Source organism: Spermophilus citellus, assembly GCF_964194105.1.
Source record: "Spermophilus citellus genome assembly, chromosome: 10".
Taxonomy (NCBI): Eukaryota; Metazoa; Chordata; class Mammalia; order Rodentia; family Sciuridae; genus Spermophilus; species Spermophilus citellus.
Window position 1 is genome coordinate 115,257,777 of NC_138197.1, and position 14,480 is coordinate 115,272,256.

The 14,480-nt window shown below is 48.3% G+C and overlaps 1 protein-coding gene across 20 annotated transcripts in view; it reads right to left on the reverse strand.

The window, feature by feature from the left end:
* Positions 1-10,569: 10,569 nt before the first annotated feature.
* ANKS1B (ankyrin repeat and sterile alpha motif domain containing 1B) overlaps positions 10,570-14,480 on the reverse strand; it is a gene marked incomplete at its 5' end in the record, with an annotated part of 1,127,620 nt that continues 1,123,709 nt past the window's right edge. For 11 of the 20 annotated variants that reach the window (XM_081311097.1, XM_081311094.1, XM_081311096.1 and 8 more), the window contains one exon: positions 10,570-11,633. In XM_081311097.1, the coding sequence (XP_081167223.1) occupies positions 11,523-11,633 (111 nt within the window). In that variant the 3' untranslated portion in view covers positions 10,570-11,522. Of the gene's footprint in view, positions 11,650-14,480 lie in introns of all 20 variants that reach the window. The other 9 variants (XM_081311095.1, XM_081311092.1, XM_081311089.1 and 6 more) reach the window with 2 other exon arrangements.

Here is a 14,480-nt window from a genome sequence, read left to right on the forward strand (position 1 = left end):
TTAGTGGACATTTCTGGTGAGGACTCAGAATGCTGATAAAAACGCATACAGTAAAGGTCATTGATGATGCTCATGAGGTTTCAGATGGACAGGAGCTGGTTGGGAACTGGATTTAGAGACCACCCCCATAATACCGGGGCAAAGAATTTGGCTTTCTTTTGCCCGTGCCCTGAGACTGTAGGAGGTTGAGCTTAAAGGTGCCTGACAAGTTTATCCCGTGGAGGAAATTTCAGCATTCAGACAGTGGTAGGGGTATTGCTGGCTGCTTTTCATCAGATTTACACAGAGAATTGGGAGCAAGAAGTTGAGTAGAAAAATGTGGAAAGCTTGTAGTTTGGCCAGAAAAGAACCAAGCATAAAGTTCTGGCCAAGGAGAAAGAATAACAGTTGCTGGAGAGTGATTTGCACTGGGACCTTAGGAAAGAATACAGTTGCTGCAGCCAAGTGATTTGCACTGGGACCCTAGGAAAGGTACCTTAGGGCATGTCAGGCATCAGCAAGGCTCCGCCCACCACAGGCTCAAAGGTGTGAAAGTATAAACTTTCAAAGATTTTCCTTTAGAAGAGAGCCCTGGGTGTTCTTCTCCATTGGACTGACTAGTGAATCCTCTGCCTGGAATTTACTTTCCTTTGCTCAGCTGCCTGCTGCCATGATTCAAATGGTCCCTGATATAGCTCACACAGGTGACAGACCTTGGCATCATCCATGTGCTGCTGCCTTTGTGGGCATGCAGAATGTAAGAGTTAGAGGACATGGGGTCTTCCCCTGAGATGTCACTGGAAAGCCTGAGAGGCCAGGCAGCTCGTAGCAGGCTCTGAGTCCCTCAGGCAGCTCTGACAGGGCCATGCACGAAGCTGTAAGAGTGAATCTGAATTTGCATTGGAGACCTCAGGTAGTTAGAGATGGCAGGAAGGTGGGCCATCTGCTAAGGGATGCTGTGGGCAGTGAGCAGAGCCAGCCCAAGACACCTCAAGCTGCCAAGTGTCCTGATGCCAGGTATGGAGTCTTAGGATTAACGTCTGCCCTCCTGGGATTCAGTCTTGCTTTGGTCTGACCCTGCCTTTCAATGCCCTAGTCCTGCCTTTTGGGAATGGGAGTGTTCATCCTGTGCCTTTCTGTCTTAGAAGCACATAACTTTTTTTTTTTTTTTTAATCTTTGCAGGAACTCACATCTGAATTTGCCTTCAGTGTTGGAGACTCTGGGTTTGTTCTTTGGAGAATGCTGGAAGAGTTAGACTTTGGGGACTTTTAGAGATGGATTAAATGAAGGTTGCTTTATGAGATGGACATGAGCCTTTGGGGTTGAGGGGAAGAATGCTGTGGTTTTAAATTTTTCCTCAAAGGCTCATGTGTTAAAAGGCTTGATCACCAGTCTGTGGTACCTTTGAGGGGTGATGGTACCTTTAGCAGGTGGGGCCCAGTGGAGGGAGGTAAGATCACTGGAGGTGGACCCCTGAAATGGATGTTGGGACCTCAGGCCCTTCCTGTCTCTTACTTCCTGGCCACCATGAGTTAGTTGAACAGGCCCCTTCCACCATATGTTCCTGTCACAGTGTATTGTGCTACCACAGACCCAAAGTGACATGGCCAAGTCTGAAACCTCTGAAACCATAAATCGAAAGAAACCATTTCTTCCTTTAAGTTGATTTGCTTCGGGTTATTTACTTATTTTCATACCAGAGATTGAATCCAGGGATGCTTAACCCCTGATCCACATCCCCAGTCCTTTTCATTTTTTATTTTGAGACAGGGTCTCGATAAGTTGCTTAGGGCCTTACTAAGTTGCTAAGACTGGCTTCAACCTTGCAATCCTCCTGTTTCAGCCTCCTTGAGTCACTGGGATTGCAGGTGTTTATCACCACGCCCAGCCCTCAGGTATTTTTTTTTATTATTATTAGTGATGGACATTGAAAACATACCAAAAAATGATGCCAAGGTTTTGGCCTGTTCATCTGGAAGAATGACAGAGTTGCCATCAACTCAGGTAAAGACTATGAAGGGAGCAGGTTTTGGACGTAAGTTTGTGATTCCAATTAAACATCCAAGTGAGGGTGTTGAGCAGGTGATTGGATCAGAGGGTCTGGACTTCATGGGAAAATTCCAAGCTAGAGATAGAAATATGAGATAGGAATAGTGAGTTGATGGCACTTAAATAGCCCCAGGGCCAGATGACATCAGCTGTGATGTGAGGGTAGGGAGAAGAGCAGGTGGCTCAACACTGCGTCCAGGGCAGTCTGGAGGTCAATGAGATGTAGGGCCAGCACAAGAGACAGAAAAGGTCCTGCAAAGAGCCAAAGTGGCAGTTTGGTGTGGGAGGTGTAGCGAATGCTGGGCAGGGCCTTGCAGATTCCTTTATCTGTTTGTCCAGCCATCTGTCTGTCCTGTACGTCACAAACATCTGCTGAAGTAGCACTGAGGCACTATTTTTTAAGTAGCACACAAAGCAAATGGCAGCTGTTGGGGAGAATGTGGCCAAGGCGTAGTAAGAAAATAAGAAGCCACCAGCCTTTGTCTTGTCTATAACATGAGCATCCCTTCCTCCCAGGGCTGTTGTGAGAATTTGATAAGATAATGCTCACAGAGTCCTTAAGTCACTGCTCGAACCTAGAAAGCACTCAGGGCACATCCAGTGATATCATCTGGACCACATCGTGGACAGTTCCGGGCCTGCCGCCCTGCCGCCATTCCTGCCCTTCTGCATGATGGTTCCCGAGTGCTGCTCTCCATCTTGTTGAGCTATGCTGCTAAAACCCTCTTGCTTCCGTGGCTCTGTCTGCACAGCTCTCTCTTCTGTTCTGCATCTCCCACCCCCAATTTTACATTTTCCTTCCCAACTTTCATACACCCTTGGAGGTGACCCTCGAGGGCTGGGGATCTGCCCTCCCTCCGCAGCCTCCTTTCCTCCACCACGGCTTCTGTTGCTTTGCAGCTGTTTGCTCACCTCTTGGGGGCCGCCCTTTACATCATGTCCTCCTTGGAAACCAGCTCTGTCTTTTATACCAGATTCTAGCAGCCCGACCGGCCATGAAAGCCTCAGCGAGCATCTGTGGAAGGACTGAAGCTCCCGTGTGCATGTGCGTGGGACCTCTCACGAGGGCGTCAAATCAAGCCACAGCCTATCACCTGCCTTTTCTTTATCTTCCCATTTCAATTTGGAATTTTTGCTGTGAAACATCATTAGGGGAAAGTAAAACTTCACTTGGATAAACGAGGTTTGCTACCAAATTATAGGAAATGAATAAACATGTCCCTGGGGCGTTCAGCTACCGGCAGGTGAGGACACGTGCTACTCAACAGACGTTTTACATTATAATTTACTTACCGACTTTTAGAAAAGGAGAAAATGATTTTCTAATAATTCTAATCTCTGAAGATTGTCACTGCCATAGATTCCTTGCTCAGAGCTCCCCGCCTTAGGACTGTGGATATGCTGTAGGGTTATTAAGATGCCTGGATCGGGACAGTAGCTGCTTTGGGGCCATGAGCTTCACCGTAGAAGCACGGTTGTGTGTTGTCACCTGGAAGGGGCTGGAGAACTGCCGCAGTGTGGGATTCGTCAGAGGCCAGCCTTTGGAGTCGTGTGGCATTGTGGTGACTTGCTCCTGAGTCAGACGGTGCCCTGAGAGAACTCAAACTTGGGAAATTTTCATTTCGATTATGATTCAAGAAAATGAGTTGCTGTTGCTCGTTGTAAATTCATTTATGGGGTCAGGCTCTCCAAACTGGGAATACTGCTGATCGCATAAAAATGAGTAGAAAACCTGCCTCTGTGATTCCTCATCACGCAGGCCTAGGATACGTGGGGAGGCCTGCGCCTGGGTGGTGTGGGTCTGAGCTGTGCCGGGATGGAGATCCCTCGGCAGGTGAGTGAGGGTCCCTGCTGGGGCCAGGGCAGCTGTTGCTCTGCCTCCGCTCCCTTTAGTCCAGGAGTTCCTGGATCCCCGCCAGACTCGGCCCAACCCTCATTGTGAGGGTGAGGTTGCTGAGTGGATTTGCAGATTAGGATTCCCAGTTTTTGGAGGAAGAACCAAACCTCAGGCAGCTAACCAGTGATGGAATCCAAACCTGATTTTCTTTACAGAAAGGCCCAGACCTGCTGGGCTGGAAGTAGAGGGTCGGTTACAGTCGAGAGTGGAATCCTCCTGGGTCTTGTGACCGATGAGCACCCATCTGGGAGTCACGGGGCTTCGGTTTCAGATGCTGAGGAAGATCAGCACTGGCCTATGTGATGATTTTGGAGATCTTATTTCTGAGTCACCTTTGGTTAGCAGAGATTCTAAACCTTTGCCTTGAGTTGATTGCCCTGCTCACTGCCAGGGAACTTTCTGAGACATAACAAATCCTGCTCAGGAAGGAGGAGAAGGGAGCGGCTATGTTTTGAGGACCTGTTAGGTGCCAAGCCCTGGACCGGGCACTCTCTTGACAGTATTTAACTGAATCTCATGACAGTGCTCTAAGGTGTCTTTTTTGGTACGGAAACATATGCAGAGAGGTTTAAGTCACTAGGACCCACAGTCAAGCAGGGAACAGGGGTCCAGCCGCTGGCCATCTGCCTCCCCTGGATCTCCTCAAGACCCACGAGCATCTTTTCAGTCCTGCATTTAGTTCTTTATTCGTTTCATGCATTCACTTGGTGCGTCATGGCAGATGCGTCAGTGCTGAGCTGTCGGAGAAGACATCAGATGCTGTTCTCTGCTCCTGATTCTACTTTTGGTATCCTGATCACCCCGTCACCAGGCCCATAGGATTTGCTCTTTGAACAAAAGCAGCCAGGACCATTCTGATATGAGGCACGTGGGCGGCAGAGTTTGGGGGTGCTTTGTATCTGCCAGCACGTAGCCACTGCCCAGCCTGCTCTGAGCTCTCAGATGATTCCAGCACTGAGCAGGGAAAGCGGGAGCCCTGCTGTTGCCTCCCTCATGGGGAAGCCTGTGACATCTACTTGGAAACTCTTATGGAGTTCATTTCAAATTAGCGGCAGGCCCCGTTTTAGTGGGTGAACGTGCTTTCTTCAGCCATCTTGATCCTACGTCCCCCTTTCTCCTTTTCCTTCTATCTGAAAAATTGCAATGTCCCAGGGCCTCGTTTGTCAGGTGGGGAACACAATGCCCAAGGTGCCGGGCTTGTGAGAGGCACAGGGCAGGTCACGCCTGAGATGCGGGTCTTCATAAACGACATGATAATTACTTTCTGTCCCACTTACAAACCCTATTCCTCACCTGCCCAGGTCTCCCTGGTCTATAAACTGGGGCCCTGTGCTTCTCCTCTAGGAAATGCACCCCTCTGGGCACCCTCTCCCGGCTCTTCCTCCTGGCTGTTGGGTGGCAGAAGACAGACCTTGCTCATCAGGGATGCTGCTGCCTGCCCTCTGTGGGCTGTGTGTGGCAGGAGGCCTGGGAGTGGGGGCAAGGGACCTTGGCTCACTGCTCGGCCAGGGTTCAGGAGTATGGTGGTGCGTTGTGCCTCTGGCCACTGGATCCCAGGTCAAGTCCTGGCTGCACTAACTTTCCAGCTGTGTGACTTCAGCAAATGGTTTAATCTTCTCCAGGACCTATTTGCTAGGGAGCCTCTGGTGGGAGGCGCTCTGGGGGCTCTCGGGACCCCTAGCAGGGCCTGATAACCCAGGAGCAATGCCTCTCACACTTGGTAGCATCTAGAGTTACCTGGGGAACTTAAAAACCTCCCCAGACCCGAGCCTCGCCCCAGCTCTGGAGCTGGGACCCACACAGCAGTGTTTTCTCAAGTTCCTGGTGATTCCAGTGTGCAGCAGAGGTGGAGATCTGGGGGCCTCTGCTCTGGCCATTGATGCCCAATCAGCCCATTGCCAGGCCCCTCCTGGTTACGCCTGTGACGTCGGCTAGGCTGCATGCTCTTTGACATTTGCTCGGCCGTGACATTCCCGGGAGGGTTGCTGGGCGGCATGGCTGTGCATGTTAACACAGCTGGGGGGTGTGACGGAGTTGGTGGCTCAATCTAGAGCAGCTCTGCCAGGATCCTCACCAGTGCCCCCTGTAGCCACTGTGCAGTCATTCTCATCTGTGTGAGCTTTTGCCTTTTACCTATTCCTGTGATGATCCTCACTGTGTGTACACTTTTAGTGGCCACCCTGATGTCCAGTCTCTCTTTACCTCACCAGAAGCCCCTCTGTTGTTGGGGGCCATAGTGTTCTACTAACAATAGCAGTCACATTTTTCAGCCTCCTACTCTGGGTGGACAATGAGCTAAAAGCAGAAATTGTGGTGTGGCGCTTTCCTAGACAGATCTTAAAAGTTTTCTGATTTGGGCAATCCTACTATCCTTAGGTCCTTACCATCCTTTCTCTTGCCTGGAAGGAGGTGCACTGGGTACATCTCTAGCAGCCACTGTGCGATGATGAGGTGAACTTGGGAATAGAACCACATGCAAAGAATGGCAGAGTAGAACTAGAGAAGGATCTTGAGATTTTGATATCATAAAGCTACCATTTCTAGACCTGTGCATCCTATCTCTGAGGTTCTCAGGGGAAATTCAACTTCTCCCTTAAGACACTGTTATTTCTGATTTTTGCTACTAGTCTCCAAAGTCAGTTTTTAACTGATTAAAAGCAACCTGGTATGTAATAGCAGTAAACAAATATAAGTGACCCCTGGATCTCTGCCTCTTCTATCCCTTCACCCCAGCTACAAACACACAGTTCCCCTTCTGAGCAACTGGATGTCTAGCTGTATAGAATCTCAGAAAGTCATAAAGCTACTGGAGATGGGGGGAGGTGGCTCCGAAGACATCTGAACTGTCCATCACCTCCCAGCCCACAAACCTGTACCCCAGAAATGGCTGTTACAGTGGGGCTCCGAGACTCCTCCCTTCCAGTCTCCCTGACTTAACACTTAACACATTAGGATTTCTTTTTTTCTCTCTCTCAAAAATCTGAACTTGCACTTTCGAGAACTACAGAGGGATCTTGAGCCTCTCAGGTTTAGGAAAGAGCTGACGTTGCTTCTCGTGGAGGCATCCCCGACACCCGGAGGACAGTTCAGTTGGGTATTGAATCTGGATCACCTTGAAGGGTTTCCGTCACTTTGTTGTGAGTGGACTTTGACTGCAGAGCGGCCTCCACCTCTCCTCGGCCTCATTGTGGCGCTGAGACCCACGTGGAGACTTCTAAGCGGCAGCTCAGCTGTGCTGATGTCTGTGCTAATGTCTGTCATCCGAGCCCATGTTCCTCTGCCGTCTGAACCAGTGAGGGCCCTGATGTCACCTCAGCTGCTGCAGTGGCCACCGTTGGCTGGGTGACGCCACTGGAGCTGATCGGTGGAGGGTCTCTATTCTGACCTCGGTTCATGTCTGCATCCATCCCTGGTCGCTAACTGCTCTTGGGAAGTTAAACATCCCTGCACTTTTACAGACACAGGCCTCTGGGGTTTTGGAGATGGGAAAAAAAAAAAAAAACTGTCTTGATGGCAAATACTTTTGCAGCCATGATTCCCTTTGAGGCTCACATCGAGTGCAGAAAGTGCAGTCGTGGGGTCTGGACTGCTAGCCTGTCAGCAGCAGCAACCCAGGGTTTGGCACATGCTGAGACCGAGCGGATTCTCAATAAGCAGATTGCCTCAAGATGAAGACAGGAGACAGTTAAGTGGAATTGGCACTCTCTGGTTGCATCAAAGATTAATTCAATCACAGCAAGTTCCAGCTCACCAGCACCGATGGAATCACACAGTATGCCGCATGGGGATCAGGCAAGGGGCCTGAGCGAGCTCGCAGCACGCGCCTATCTGCTCTGGAACCGTTTCCTGGGAAGCAGGACTCCAGTGGGGCAGGAGACGCTGGGCTGCAGATGCCCTGAAGCAGACTGTGGTGAATGGGTGTGGGCGGCTGGTGCCGGGAGCCAAATGCAGTACAGCTGCAGGTAGACTGCTGGCCTGCATCGGCTGGACCCACTTGTATTTTATTTAGCAACTGGGTCTCACTGAGTTGCTTAGTGCCTCACTTTTGCTGAGGCTGGCTTTGATCCTCCTACCTCAGTCTCCGGAGCCTCTGGGATTACAGGCATGCACCACTTAAACATGTTTTAAGAAAACATGTTTAAAACCATCAGAGTGCTTTTATAAGAAACATACTCACTGAATAGCCTATATAAAAAGATAACTTAAAAATATGAGGTCTTAAAAAAAAGGCTTTATTCCGTACAGATTTCATTATATTCCAATTCTCTGGAGGCTAGACCACTTATCAAATTTTCATTTCTTTTCAAAATAGGAGCAGTGTTACTTGCAGTCCAAGTGTGAATTTTTATTGATTTTTGAGAATTTGGCACATGTCTTTTTATCTAAGCCTGTCTTCTGCTCCATCTTATCTAAACATGAGATGTGCTGGCACAATTCCCACGTATTCCAACTTGAGAAAATCTGATGTGTCTTGAGAAAAATCACTTCTATGACTTATTAATGAACTGACTAGGCATATTTTCATAGGGTTCATTCACCCAAATTTATCATAGAATACAGGTTAATAAGAAAAAATTTAAATGGAGTCATTGAACTAGAGTCCTTTTTCTTTTCTTAAAAGATGAATCCAAATCCTTTCTTGAATAATGTTAGCATTATTCAAGGATCCCCGTCTACCTTTTACCCCATGGTTATTGCAGTAATTAAAGTGTCAGATTTTTCCCTGAAGAAAACCATCTCTGCCAATCCCTTCTTCTTTGGGTGGTAGGTGTTCTCTGCTGCTTCCCTGCTCTGCCTTGGTGTATGGGGATGCTCTTGTGGACTATCTTCCTATCGCTTCATGTCATGCAGGGTGAAGGGTGGAGAGTGAGTTCAGGGTCTTTTAATCCCTGGCTTCCTCTCTGAGGGTCACTGTAGCTTGTCCCTGTCCCCCACCTGGAAGGCAGCCCTGCCATATAATCTCCTTTCTGATACCCCCTCGGGTTGCTATCAGCCCAGGGATACTGTCCCACCCCAGTGGTTTCCTACATTCTGCCAACACCTGTGTGGTAGTCAGCTTGGTTGGTTATCCCCACCACAGTGTGCCATGTGCTTCCATGTAGAACAACCATCCGTCGATATATATAACAACCATCCGTTGATATACAGAGATAATAAACAGGATTAATGGATTCTTGACCAACAAAGAAAAAAAGGGGCCCCACTAGCCCAGGGAAAGCCTCCTGCAGGAAGGCTGCTTTTCTCTGGGCCACTCTCTCCCACCTAGGATTGCTTTAACTGTTGGGGTTCAAAGCCCTGGGGCCTCTACGTCTCTGCATGCCAGATGGGAAGCGCTCTGAGGTTGCGGTGGTGTGGATTTTGGAGGGTAAGAGACTTGGACCAGGCAGTGGGGAGATAAGCCCCCTGAAGGTCACAGGATATGGCATGTGAACCACTGACCACAGAATCCAATATGGCTCTAGCGTGGCCCGTCACTCGCCTTACAGCTGGCACATGTGTTGTAGGAAAAACGAAAGGACGGACGAATCCACGTGTGATGTTTTTCCAATCTTACCCCCTGTGTGTCATATGGAAGTGATCCAGGGTGGGGGGGTCTGTGTTAGTAACTTCTCTTACAATCTACTTTAATATTTAAACAAAGTGAATGGAGGCGTTTGGCTGAAATTCAGACCTCAAAGGCCAGTGTTTCTTTCTCAGACTGGTTGAACTTAGCAATGAGCAGACTTTCTCAGCCATTTTGCCAATTGAAAGAAACCCTTTAGCTGTGGGTGCGAGGGGCCTGGCCTACTTGGGGAGGTGGGGAGGTGCTCACAGAAGGATGCCAAGCACCAGTGGCTGTACAACTTCTGTTTTATTTTGTGTGCTTTTCTTTTTTTTTTTTAATAGGATATAAATAATGACAAAAATTACAAAATTTATAACTGGAAGCCCAAACTTATTTACACATACGCTTCATATGCTTCTGTTTCAGCAAAGCTACTGTTTACTTTGCTCCTATACAATTTCCTTTTGGTACCATATTTTAGTGTTATTTTACTCTCAATTTTCTACGTACATATCAACAGTGAATAGGCAAAATATATACAAGGAACTGTTCAGTTCAAGTAATTTAATATTGTATTAAAATTCTTTTAACACTGAACTAAAACCATATACATTTGTCAGTTTGAAATAAAATTTAGTTATTCTTTTTCAAAACTTACCAACTGATGAATGTAACTGATAATTTCAGGTTTAAAATAATATTGGTTAATTAAAAAAACATTAAGACAATTCCACAATTTATCAATATCTCTATAATGAACTTCAAAATGATTCACAATGTGATTTGTTAGAACAATATACATTAAAATGTTATTTTTCTATAATGATATTGGTACTGTTTATATAATTTGATTCTACATAAATATACATTGTGGTATCATACAAATACTCCACAGAGACATTAAAAAAATTAAAATACCTTAAAGAAATGTAAGTAAATTTTATTTAATCAAATAGTAAGCAAACATTATTTTTTTTTGTCTGTTTCAAGAAAAGTTGTATTACTTTGGAATTTCTTTTTTTAAATGTATTTATATTTTCTAGAAAAAAATTTTTGCAATAGAATTTTATTAACACCTTTCTCAAACAAGTTTTCCAGGACAGAAATCTTGACAGCAGGAGCCCTAGATTATTATTATTATTTTAAACATGTTCTTTAAAACACTGTGAAGATTAAAAAAAAAAAAAAACAATCTTTGCAGGCATGTGCTGTTCAGCACTTCTGGTCAATGCCAGTCTGCCCGCTGCATCTCCTACTCGGTGGACAGCATCAGGATTTCTCCATAATGAGCCAGTCCTCGTGGTAGTAGAAATTCAGTTACTTGAAATGAAACCAGAAACATCCCGCACAACTAACCTAGTTTTCTTATCAATGCATTAATGAAACATTCTTTTAATAAAAATATTTAATACAAGACACATTTTTCTGTGCATAATAAATTTCTCTGTTTTAAATCATTGTTAAACTTTGAATCAATCATTAGATTTAAAGGTTTTCATTATCTGACATAGTTGATTACATATAAAATCCACAAATATAGAAACTGAGAAACAGAATTTCCTGGCAATCACTTTTTTTTTTTTTGTCCTTTTGCATTAAACGATCCTCAGTGATGTGATGATTTTACAGATGCGATACAGGGGGGTTCTGTTCTGATTTTACCTTTAAAACTGCTGACAGTGAAATCTAAACCCAGGATTGTTATACTTCTAGGCAGTATTAGAGATCCCCTTTACTGTTTTTAAAAAAGGTGTCAACCCCAACCAAAGCCAAGCCGGTGCTGGGGCGAGTCACTGGAAACGCTCGAGGCGGCGGGCCCCGGGACACCCACCTCGACTCGCGCCTCTCGGGGGCTGCGCCGGGGAGTCTGGGTGGCGTTTTCCGTCACGGGTGCAGAAAGGACTCCCCAGGAAGGGCCGGCGGCCTTCCGCCCGGGACAAGGCCACGCGAGCGGAGCAGTCTTCCTCCCGGGCTGGGAACGGGGCGCGAAGGAAAGCCTGCTCCGGGCTGCGGGCGAGCAAGGCACCGCGAGGACGCGAGGGCGGCGGGTATCAGAAAATCGTGGTTTCATACTTGGTATTAATGCCCCTCTTGGCTTCCTGCCCCGGCTCCACAATCCACGGCAGATTGGCCAGAGTCTTTTGCTCAGACGGGTCGATCTGCTTTAAAACAGAAAGGCTGATGCCCGTTATCCGGCGCTGTGCTGGGCGCGTGCGCGGCCGTCGCTGCCCCCACCTCGGCCCGCGCCCCGCGCTTCCACCGGGACCCCCGGGGGCTCGACCTTAGCAGGCCCTGCAAGGGGGACGGCGGTGAGACCCGGCCTTGCCCGCGAGGGTGGACAGAAACAGGGCTCCTCTCCCGGGCAGTGAGCTGTGAAGGGCAGAGGGAGGCTAGGAGACTTCCTGGAGGAGGTGAGGAAGGCCATGCCACTCCCTCTCCTACCCTTCAGTGCGCCCCATCGCGGAACACACCCGAAGTCCTTCTAGCCCTGCCTCTAGCCCTGCCTTGCGCCACCCCAGCCCAGGCCTCTCTCCTCTTGGTTGCTCTCCCCTAGATACCTGTCTGCTGCACCCCCAAGATCATTCGGGTCTTGGCTCTAAGGCCACTTAGAAGTCCTACCTGTTTGCCCCATGCAAAAGAGCACCCCAACTTTCCTGCTCTCCTCTTCTGCCTTATTCCCCGTAAGATCTTAGTCCATCTGCTCAGCCTCCAGGACAGCGCAAGCCCAGGAGGGCGGGGATTTTGTCTCTGTTGTTCGTTACCCCCACCCCCAACCCCAAACTTGGGAAACCCATCCACATAGGCACACAATGAATTATTGAATAAATACTGGTAGGAGAATGAGGCAGTGTTGGAGGCCAGATGCAAGACCAGTGGGAGTCTGCCTTCCCCAGGCGGGAGGCCAGGCATTCAGGGAGATAGAACAGCATGCAAGACCCAGAGGTGTGGGAAAGCGGCAGTTTGCACAGTGGGAGACAGGAGGGACAGCTGGGGGTGAGGAGGTCAGCCGGGTCCTATCAGGCTGAGCCTTGATCTGAACCCAACCATGCTCTAAGATGGATGAGTCCCAGTGCAAACAGGTCATTCCCAAGGTAAAGTTTGAACTGCAAACTCTGAGGAAGGGCTGGGGTGAGTTCTTCTGGGACTGGCCTTTGGCATTTCCAGTCTGCCCTGCCCTGGCCCCTGCTCCAGAACACTGGGCAGGGAGCTTCCGGAGGCCTCCTCCATGTCTCTGGTTGTGAGCTTCACAGCCTGTCCAGGTCTGCAGGATCTGTCCCTATTGACTACCCTTTACTGTGTTTTGACTGTGTCTCCACAAGGTGTGGGAGGATTTCACATATCCTTAGGGATCCGTGCATATTTCCTAACAAAGGACTGGAGCTGCAGGAGACGGAATACTGACGGCAGCTGTGGGGCAGGGATCCTGTGCAAGGGAAAGCATCACAGATTCACACTATATTTTCTTATTTCCTGGCATCTAAATGAATATTCTATGAGTCTGTACAGCACTCAACCCTTTGTGCTCTTCTGGAGGAAGTCTTTGGGGACCATGATAAAGTTGGAGAGGGGTACCAGCCGTGAACAAGTGTATCCAGCCTACATGAGAAGAAATGTGTCTGAGATGATCCCCCAAACATTCAGTGCGTTCCTGGACACTTCTCAGCCTAATTATTCTCAAAGTTTCACTTGCTAAGTCTATCCCCAGTTCCTAATTTCTTTATCCAGATACTCCACGAGCGTGAAAACACCTACGAGATCCCTGTGTGCCTAAAACATATTCATTCTTGTGGAGGAAGATGGGCAATAAACAAGTGATCAATAAACTATCTCATTAGTAAATTCTACACAATTGAAAGCAGGCCATGTGCTTGAGTGTGGCTACCTCAGACGAGGTGGTCAGGAAAAGCCTCTTCATGTAACTGAGACCTGAAGGACAAGATGGAACCCTCTGTGCAGAAATTGGGAGGATGATCTTCCAGGTGGAGGGAACAGGTGGCACAAAGGCATCAGGTGGGGCATGCATTATATATATATTTGAGGAACGGGAAGGCCTGAGGGCCAAGGGGTAATGGTGAGGGCATTAGGTATGGGTGAGGCATTAGGTATGCAGGAAGGGAATTGGTTTGGAGGTCTGTGGTGTCATCTTCATGAGAGTTGGTGGCACTTGGACTAAAAGAATAGCAGAGGAAGTGGGGAGGAGTATGCAGACTGAGGTGTTCCAGGGGTGGAACAAATGGCCCTTGCCCTGGATTGGAGGTAGAGGGGGCAGAGAACAGCAGTAGAGGTGGCTGGTAGATTTTTGGGTTGAGCAGCATGGTGAACGGCTGTGCCCTTTACTGAGCTGGGAAGATGAAGAGGAGCATTTCTGAGGGCGAAATCAAGCATTTTGTTGTAGACATACCAAGTTTCAGATGTCTGTTGAACACCAAATATTCAAGAAGAAACTGAACACACAGTAGGTCTAGAGTTCTGGGAGTGGGTCAGGGCTGAAGAGAGAAGTGGGAGCTTGGGTTGCTGAGGCCAGAGGACCAGGGAGTTGAAATGTGGTGTTTGAAGTAAAAATTTTTCAGAGAAGGTGCAGTTACTGGTGCTGACAGTCATGAGTGATGGGCTGGTGAATGGCTGGGGTGGAGGGAAAGATCCGGAAGAAAACTATGAGAGAGGCCAGGCACTGGAGAGATCATACCCATGGATGCTGAAGTTGCCAAGGAGTGGGGCCAAAAAGAAGGTTGTAAACAGGAAGCCACGCAGTCACCAAGGGAGGTGTTTCTCTGCAAGCATTAAAACTGTCTGTGCTTCCCCCCCTCACCCTGGGGATGGGAGCTGGTGGGAAGAGGAGGGTTACAGAGGAAGGACTCAGGGGTGAGAGGGCAATGCATTCTGGGGGCCTCCCCCATACAAGTCCGGGGTTCTTAGGATGCAGGACGGCAGCCGGAGCAGAAAGCAGATGGGAGGCTGTTGGGAACCTTCCAGCTTTGGGGTGTTGCTACTACCAGAGGAGACTGCTA